This window comes from Hippocampus comes, unplaced genomic scaffold (genome assembly GCF_001891065.2).
Source record: "Hippocampus comes isolate QL1 unplaced genomic scaffold, H_comes_QL1_v1.1 scaffold186, whole genome shotgun sequence".
Taxonomy (NCBI): Eukaryota; Metazoa; Chordata; class Actinopteri; order Syngnathiformes; family Syngnathidae; genus Hippocampus; species Hippocampus comes.
This window is the reverse complement of record NW_017806236.1, coordinates 2,166,149-2,175,802: the sequence shown is the minus strand read 5'-3', so window position 1 is coordinate 2,175,802 and position 9,654 is coordinate 2,166,149. Positions and strand designations below refer to the sequence as shown.

Sequence of the window (9,654 nt, the reverse complement as noted above, 5' to 3'; positions counted from 1 at the left end):
CGAATACATTTCGATTCATTTCAGTGGTGAACGATTATTTGATACGTAAGAGTTTTGAGTTACAACTGTAGTCACGGAACAAATTAAAGGGACTATTTTCCAGTCTGGCCCATTTGTCATTAAAAAAATTATCTTTTGGTCAGGAAAATTCAACTTGCTTGCATTTTCAATTGTCAAATTTGTTTTGGAGAAATCAGTAAATAACTAACAATTCTTGTGCCGCTTCTTTTTCTTCTGTAATATGAATATACCCCACTCCCTTTCCCCATACCATGATGTGACACAGAACTGGACACAATTCGTATATATTAATCACCGAACGTATGGTACATCACTTCAAATGTCCCAAAACTGCAATCAATTTATATGGACATCTCTACTAATGCCTACTTAATCTACTGAAATGATCACAGCGATAAGCTTGTCCATGCGCTCACTTCTAAGTGAATGAGGAAATGAACAGCCTGCACTAACTTCAGTTTCTCTTCCGTTAATTTTTCTTGAGAAGTAAATTAGATTTATATAGAGCCTGTCAAGTCACTGAAGGACACTTAAGCGTATAAAAAGGCTCCAGCCAGAGGACGAAATCTATGCCGAGGGTGCACTCACAATATTGTGCCTGTAGTTTGGCTGTGGAAAAATGCTCAATTCGAGCTGGGAAGATGGACGCACTCTTAACACTGACTCTTGTCTGGCCATGGTCATGACTATGTCAACAAAGCATCAAGTGCCAGCACGGAGGTTCGGACGTCTACTCATGTCCACATAGACTTGTGAGAATATAAAAGCGATGGGCACAATATTTTGGATTTTGTGGGGGTGATATGGGTTTTTCCTCAAAGAAGCTCAAAATTATAATTCTGATTGAAGAGAAACAGCCCCAAAACATCATGCTGCCAATACCTTCACTGTCGATACTTGGACTGCGGTTATCAAATATTTTCAGAATTGTGACATTTTGGCGGCCTCCCTCACAGATTTTATTCTATTTTTATTTGGGTTTTTTTGCCTTGTCTTTGAATCAGTTTTGAAGGGACGTTCTGTCCCCGGGTCAGATTTGTTCCTAAAACTGGCCAATTTCACCACAGCAAAAACGAATAAAAAATCTGTAGTAAAAATGTCTAGAATGGTTTGTCTTTGAGGTAATGTGACTAAAGGCACACATGTTAAGACACCTAAGAACATTTGAAAAACAATTAACAACAAAACATAATACTTCTCCTTTAACATACGTATACATGTATTTATTCATAAATCATACACTTAAATTGAATTTCAAAACATTTCCTTTTTGGTGTGCGTCCTCCCTGTGGTGTTGATCCAGACAAGTTAGATAGCATGATTTGTTTTCAAATTACAATTGATATGATTTAAAAATTAGGAATTTCAGTCATTTATATAAATGAAAAGCAGCATGCTTCAGGATTCTATCTGTAATGTAAACTCATACCATAAATGCAGTCACAGCACATTCTGGATGTCCTCAAGCAACTAACAGAAAATTCATGTGTGTTGGTGGCCTTCTCGACTGAAATGTGTCCTATGTGTGAACAGACATGTTTCTTGTCACACTTGAACATGCCTATTCTTCCCTTAGCCTATTTTGTCTTGTTGCCTTTGGTCGGCGTGAGGTTCTTGGTGGCTTTTCCCAGTGCCACGTGACGAATGGACGAGCCAAACTGGAGCGTGCTGAGCGTCTCCACCTCATCCTTGGCTTCTGGGCTCACGTTGACGAAAACGCAACACTGGGGTGGAAATCACAAGGCTGGGATCAACACACTAATTGTATCAACAGAATCACAACACTTGGACTGAAACAATTGGTGGAGAGAAGGAATCACAACCCTCATATTGGATTTATGCCAATCGGGATCAAAGGAATCTGCAAGCTCAGATAGAAGAATTACAGTTTGGGTTTGGATCTGGATATCAAAGATGAAATGTAGCTCAGATTACTCATTCACTGCCATGGGCGTCTCAGTAAGTCAATGTGTTTTTTAGCATGCGATTGTAGAACATAACTTGGCAAGAGCCAGACTGATATATGAATCTCTCAAAAGAGTAGAGGCCACAGTGTCATTCTGGGACGGCTCCAATTTGATCTGCTTGGGACGTTCCTTATAATACTTGGAGCTGATTGGGTGGATGCGGCAACTTGTGCAGGCCTACCAAACCTTCTTGACCAATCACGGCGGTGGCTGAAGATGTCGCTGCCATGCGCCTTGTTTTGAACAACTGAGTCCTGTTATCTTGACGGCACAGATGGCATCATCGTGTTGAGTGACAGTTGTAATGTAAATAGGCGGATAAAGAGCCTCGGCTCAACTTGTTTTCGTCATAGCCGCACGTCCCGCCCCCAAACACAATTGATGCTTTGTGATTGGGCCGCACAAGCAGTGGTACGGCTCGCAGCAGATCAGTGGGTTTGGGATAAGATGTATTCTCTGGAGTTTTTTTTTTTAACTCACAAACACTGCAAAAATTCAGCTTTCAGGCAAGGAATCAGAGAGATCAAAGGAATTATCTGAGATCAACAAGATTACATTCACATCAGAAAGGAGCTAAAAAGTCAAGAGAGAATCACAACTTTGGGATCAGAGATCAAAATCACAATTCAAAAGAGACACCACAGTGGGACCTTGGCATCTCCGCTGAGGCTGGGCTGCAGAAGGTGAGTCAGTTTACAGTTCCTGAAGGGCACGTGAAGCGCGTTAGACTTCAGAGCTGCAAACACCTAAACACACACACACAGAGTGACCTTACTACTAATAGTACTCTGCAGCCTTTTTGTCTCATGTGTAGAGTTGGCAGGTATTGAGCTGGCGTGCAATGTCACGAGTCGTGTGACATCATCAGTTGTATGTCTTTGTGCTGACCTGTCCCAGCGCGGTCAGAGACTTGTTGATGGCGGCAGCCTCTACCAGGCGTGGGCCTTCGGCCTCCGTCCGGGAGATACGCTCGGACCCGGCCAGGTCGCCCAAGGTCAACGTACCTCGTGTACTCTCTCCAGACAATGAGTCATTGCCACAAACCTCCAGCGCAACCAGCAAGTGAGAGCGAGAACTAGATGCAAGAATACAGAAGGTTTGTTCTCTTCAGAATCCAATCCATCTTCATCATAGTCCTCTTCTTCGTCAGGGTCATCCTCTTCGTTATTATCACCATCGTCAATGTCATCCCCACCTGTGTATGTTCATCTTGGTGGCAGCCATCTTCCTGTTTTTCTCCCCAGTGTCCATGACGTTGATGATGTCATCCTCGGTCCGAACCTCCACGTGGGTCAGTCCCGGCACAGACACAAACTTACCCTGCACGCGGATGTCCAAAGTGGAGGAAGCGGTGGGATTTTTCGCTAGCAGGTCGTTCAGAGTATCGTTGTAAATCTCCAACATGGAAATCTGCGTGCATCCCGAACCCCAAAAAGTTACTGTTAATGTCCTTGAATGCGACCATAGGAAACACTAACTAGAATAACATGTTAGCTTGTGCCAATACAGTACAGCCTCACTATTAAAAAAAAAAAAAAAAAAACTATGTTTAAATCCTGAAATCTGGCAAGTTGACCTGCAGGTTTTGTGCTGTTCTGTGTTAACAGAACTGGGAGATTCAGTCATTCTGCAAATTTTCAACCTTTACAGATCGTATCTAATCATCTAATTTTCTGAGTGAAAGGCTCAGGCAGATGAAAGCCGAATCTGTGTGAAATAATGTGAGGGGTGTCTGTACCTTGAGAACGTACGACACTTTCTCTTTGAGCGAACACACGCGGAGAAGTTCCCGTATGGACCTGGAAGCAGCAGCACAGACAACAGCGGCACCATGACAATGGAACACCGGTAAAGTAAATCGACTCAATCATTCACAACAAACATCATACCCGACTGACCGACTCAGAAGAAGAGACTCATGTAGGAATCGTTCCCAGTAATTTTATCCTAGGAATTGGAATTGCTGAATTCTTATCAATTCCCATCCCTAAAAACATGTCAACTCCATCTATGGTATTTAACAGTGTCACAGTGTGATATGAAAACATCTACCGTACAATATAACCCTCTGTTGAGTTTCATCATCTTAGATTTCCCACACCAATTAGAGGATTTTTTTTTTTTTTTTTTTGCTGTCTCGGTTCTTGGGTCTTGTCCTCCAGGAAAGTAACATGCTACTACCCCCGCCTGAGTCGGGTCCTACCCACCTGACGTTGACTCCGGGTTTGTCCTTGGTACCCATCATCGTGAAGGTTTTTCCAGAGCCTGTCTGCCCGTATGCTAGAATGCATACGTTGTATCCATCCGCACAGGAAGTGATAAGCGGCACCATTCCGGCAAAAACCTCCTCCTACAGAACAACAATTGGACACATTCATTAGCTTTTTTCTGTTTGGGTTCAATGTGCTACCTCACATTATCGATCACACCGTTACATTCCAGAAGAGCTCTGGATGTACCACCAGGATCTTCAGCATCAGTAGTGAAAAGTAACTAGTACAAATAATGTGTTGCTATAATTTAGTCAATTGTCTGTTGCCGCTGTTGTGCTACCTGTGTGCTGATGGGTCCGTAGACCTTGTCAAAGAAAAACTTCTTCCTGGTGTTCTTATGTATTAGTGTGACTTCCTGTTGGTCATACTGGTCTAGACATGATGTGGTTCCTGGTCTGGTGATGTTCCTGCACCTGCAGAACACTCTGACGTTCCCTTGCAGCTCAAGGAGCTTGTTGTACAAAGTGCGTCTCTCTAGCGCCTCCTTCTGGTAGAGCGAGCGCATCGTCTGTGCCTCGCTATCTGCTCGCCGCTGAGCCTCGGCCATCTTCTTCAGGACGTCCTCCGTCTGGGTCAGGGCGTTCTTCAAGTCACTCAGCGTCAGGACGAGCCAAGACCTCAGCTGTTTGGCGGACACCTTGAGTTCTCGGGCCAGTTCGCCTGCCCGGCGCAATCGATCTGGATCTCCAGCAGGCTTGGAGGTGGTGGTGTTCGTGGCTGATGTCACCCCGGACGTCTGGTGACTCTGCAGAAACCGGATCTTCTCTCTGGCCTCCTGCCGGTCGGCCTCCAGCTCAGCCGTTTTGCGGTGGAGGTTTTGAACTATGTCGCCAAGATGGCGAGTCTCCCGAACCAGGAGCTCGTTCCTGTGTAGATGCTCATCCGCCTCTCTCTGTTTGGACTCGAGCTGCTGCCTCAGATCGTCAATCACATGTTCACGCTCCAGAAGAGCTCTAAATGGACCACACAAGCATCAGTATCTTCATAGTCACCATCGGTGGTGGAAGGTAACAGAGTACAAAAACTTCATTACGTACCTAAATTCAGTTTTTGAATTATCTGTGCTCATTTATTTTTCTGACTTTTTACTTCCTACATGAGAAAATATATCTGTTCTTTGTCAAAACAGGGTTGTTTCCGTTTTTAAACCTCTGCAGATACTGACGTGAACGTAAAAGGGAGGGAAAGCCAACTGCGGCTGAGATGAGAAAGGCACAATAAACATGGACAGTTGTAACGTGCATGATTGTGTTACTGACAACAGTAACACAACATATTCAGAGAGGCAAGATATTCCCCATCCACAGCCTTATTTTAAGATGCGTGTTTGATGCTGTCAGCGCTACGCTCTGATTTGTGGCAAAATGCAAGACTAGCATAGCATGCTGCTGACACCAGCATATATGCTGGCGAACCTGAATGAGTTGAGGTCACTGTATCCTGTTTCGCCGCTACGATCATTATTCGCATGCAATAGGACCTCTCCAAACATTGTCAGGTAGGCAGAGATGACTTCTTCGCTATCATAGTTACAAAGTCGCAGTGCTGCCGTAATTTCCTTCTGGTCCAACAGGCCTGGCAGGACTGACTGTGGACACAAAACCAAAACACAGTAATAAGTCACTAGAACCTTCTACAGCATTGGTGATAGATATTTTAAAACAGGTAATAAAATAACAACAACAAAAAAATTTCAACTAACCAACTTAACAGGGAAAACAGGCTATGTAAATGGAACAAATATTCCAGTACTTTTGATCATGTAGACACTCATTGTCCCATGCCCAGCTCTGATCTAGGGAGCGGGATTGCTCGTGCCACCTTACCATGACTCTGTGGACTCTGCTCTGCACAAAGTCCACATTCATCTCCCACTGGAGAGGCAGCAGAAGCCACACACCCGAATGAGGATCCCAGAACCGGCACACGTTCACTCTCTCCTGGAAAAAGCACAAACAACACAAGTTAGATCATGGAATACAAACATGGGCCTCTTCTACAGTTGTCACCTTAGGGAGGTAAGGGGGGGGGGGGGGGGGGGGGGGGTCCCAGTAATCGTTGGTGCTAAGTTTTCAGGGGATCTAGGTCCAAGGTGAGGAATCAGACAAAGAAGAGATTCTCCGGACGAGGAAAAAAAAGATGGAAAATGGATGGAGAGAAACATGAAACTTCTGAGAAGCCAACAGGAGTTTCTGATTTCAAACATGGGACCTTGGTGTGCCCCGACGGAGGCCTTCACCTCGAACATGTACGTCATCACGCTTCCTTTTCCTGGGATGAAGATACTGCCTGTGCGGTCATCCTCATCCACTGCCGCCGCCGGTTGGACGTTGGTGACTCGTGGCTGGGCGGAGACCTGAGGGGGAGGATGTACACTGTTTTAAAATAGGACGGAAAGTTGATTGGTCACACACAGAAGGCATAGGCAGAGCTATGACCCCCACGCCCACATCTAGAAGATTTGAATACCTTCTCTGACATTTTCACATGGAAGCAGTATTCTTATTCATTGATACGCTGCCATAATGAATTTAGATTAGCTGTATTTTAATTACGTATCAATTAATAAATTTTAATTTTTTAAAGCATACAGTGAACCTCTAACAGATTTGAATGAAAAACTTTGAAGAATTTACCTTCAGTAAAGAACATTTGATTCTTAATGTCAATGTCAACCGAAATCAGTACTTTCACACCATAGGAAACAAACAACATGGCCAAGAAGTCATTGTATATCATACCATCCAGTCACGATTTCATGGAATGAAACAAACACATGTACCAATGTTGCCCAACACATTTGTCATAGAAGCACAATGACACACACCTCCTGGTTGGGGCTGATGAAGCGTCCCATGTCATACCATTCCTTGGGGAAAGGCTGCAGCTTCTGCTCAATAGAGTCCGTGTTGGAGTCACATGAGACATCAGTGACCGCGTGACCACGCTTATACCAAGCTCACGTTTTGTGTGCCCGTACCTGAGCGTCGTCCACATAGACCCTGTTTCCATGATGCTCAAAGCAGCTGTACAAAGTTCCGTTGTTATGAAGAAAATTCTCAAAGTTCACAGACACTTCCTCTTCATCATCCTCATCGGCCATTTCCTGTTTGGAAAAGATATGGCCATTTCTCACGAAGTGTGCATGTCCAACCTTACACACCTGTGATTTCCTGAAATGTCACCAGTTGCGGCCCAAGTCCTGTTTCAATTGAAAGTATGACTAAACCAAGAACACGTGAAATACCCGGATGTTGTTCTTATCAGTTGGCTTACACCAAGGATGCATCAGTTGGTTACTTGTTAGGACTTGGCTTGTGTAATATCCCAAGATGCATTTCTTGCGGCTATCGTGGAAACATGTTATCGGTGCGCGGAGGGGTGTTCACAAATACATGTTTCAATTTACAAAGAGACTCACTCGCCTTCTTAGGAAGAATGTTCTTGTGTATGTTCTCAGGAAGACCGTACTTGGCATGTTCTCGAAACCGTACCTGCGTTCTTCATATTGAGAAACGGCTATAATGCATGATCAATGATGCCATCGCACTCTGCATTTTAGGATTTAACCTTTGGTGTGCAACCTCATAAGATTTAGCCTCTTGCATGAAGCCCCTTAGCATGTAAACTCATAGCATATTATCTTGTGGCATCTAGCCTTTAGCATGTAGCTTTGTAGCATGTCGCGAAGTAGCCAGGTGAGTTTCCCCGGCGAAGGCTTCAAAATCAAATCTGCTCACTGTCATGAGTGGATTGACAATACTTGATGTTGCCTCATGTTCTTTGTCTTCCTCTTTGGAGTGAACCTGGTCACTCGTGACAGACAGAACATCCACAGCTTCATGTCCATCATCCGCCTAATACAAACATGGACACCAAATACTGCATCACCACCATGTTGATGACATCACTTCCAGCACTCAAACATCAAACGTCTACTACCAGAAATGTTTCTCCACTCAGGACTGCAGGTGTGGGTGTCCTTACTACCACAGGGGTTGGGGTCCGGACCACAGGAGTAGGGGTCCGGGCCACAGGAGTGGGAGTCTGGACCAGGTCGGGCTGTTCATCCTCCACCAGGCCCAGACGGGATCCCTCGGTGGTGGTGGACGCTCCACTTCCCATCTCGACGCTTATCAAGAGCACAGAGTCTTTGCCAGGAAGTAGAGGACAGGTGAGAAACCTGACACATTTGACACCTGAGATGATGATGAGGTTCTTGCACGCTTCAACACGCCCAAAGAAGACAACAGCTGACTTCGGAGTGACTCAGCATTTAGATCAATTTTCAACTTTATTAAAACCAAAAAAAGTGTGTTAAATGGTTGTGAACACAATATTGCTTGATGTCACATGATGTCTTAGATGACTGGCTCGGGACAGTTTGTTTTATATCATAATGTATGATGTCATATTATATACTACTGCCAAATTATATCACAGTTCATGGCTTTTGACACATTCATAGTAGCACTGTTATGATGACATCATATCCTCCTGACTACCAGTAGTTCAAATTTGTCCTCTGTAGAGGACATTTGTGAACCTAAATATCTCCCACCCAGTGCCTCCAATCGCATTAACTCCTTTTGTTACTCTAAAGAGGACATTCGGTGCTTTCCAATGATACCAAATTTGTAGGGGTTAGAAAAAGTAAGAAAATGGCTTCCCTCAGTGCAAGCACTTTTTATGGGAAGAGGAAAAGTAATACTTTTTATCGACCACATTTTGTCTTGAAATGCTGTTGGCATTTTAATTATAAGACTCTTATGAACACGTTAAAGTGTTGTTTGAGTTGTTTTAAGTGTATTTGAGCCTGTTTAAAAAATGTAGTGGGATTTCAAAAAAAATTCTGGAGGAGTCCAATTACTTCACATAGATTGGGGAATGTCAAAATAAATGTGATTGGACAACATTTTTTTTCCTGGTAGTCAGGAGGATAAAGCGGGATTTATCTAACCAAAGATGCTTCATGGTGCCTAATTTTGCATATATGAATAGCATGTCTGAAGGGCAGGTACAACCCAGCACGCAAAGCGGTGACAGCGTTGCACGGGCAAAATGAGAGGCGGCAGAGGAGAGCTTGTTAACATTTTTGAAATGCCAACAAACATTATAGTGATGTCTACTCCGCAATACAATTTTTGGAGCTTCTGAATGAGCTAAGCCTTGAGGCTAGTCATAAGACTCTCACCTATGAAAATACTCCCTTCATTTCTGCATTGCCGCGTTTGCGTCTGGGTCATCTCACCGCGCTGTGACAATTGATGTTGTACTCTCCCAGGGCAGTTTTCAGGGTGTCCTGTGCCATGTTTTAATTGCCAACATATTTTTGATGATTTTTCTCTGTTTTGTATAATTAAACAAAGAGTAAAAGACAGATAATGGAAAAA

At 43.9% G+C, this 9,654-nt stretch overlaps 1 protein-coding gene and 1 long non-coding RNA gene across 2 annotated transcripts; one reads left to right on the top strand and one right to left on the bottom strand.

Annotated features, from left to right (window-relative positions):
- Window positions 1-1,362: 1,362 nt before the first annotated feature.
- Window positions 1,363-8,395, bottom strand: LOC109507476 (kinesin-like protein klp-3). Its single transcript, XM_019856928.1, has 14 exons — window positions 8,204-8,395; window positions 8,002-8,118; window positions 7,242-7,367; window positions 7,089-7,151; window positions 6,501-6,617; window positions 6,088-6,201; window positions 5,677-5,849; window positions 4,542-5,214; window positions 4,196-4,338; window positions 3,727-3,787; window positions 3,184-3,398; window positions 2,877-3,063; window positions 2,639-2,734; window positions 1,363-1,745 (listed from the first exon to the last, which is right to left on the bottom strand). Exons 1-14 carry the CDS (start codon window positions 8,384-8,386, stop codon window positions 1,599-1,601), a joined length of 2,415 nt encoding a protein of 804 aa, XP_019712487.1. The 5' UTR covers window positions 8,387-8,395; the 3' UTR covers window positions 1,363-1,598.
- Window positions 5,669-8,395, top strand: LOC109507477 (uncharacterized). The gene is made up of 4 exons (XR_002166476.1): window positions 5,669-5,759; window positions 5,835-5,926; window positions 6,050-6,509; window positions 8,225-8,395. It is a non-coding gene; the product is annotated as an uncharacterized LOC109507477 (long non-coding RNA).
- Window positions 8,396-9,654: the final 1,259 nt, after the last annotated feature.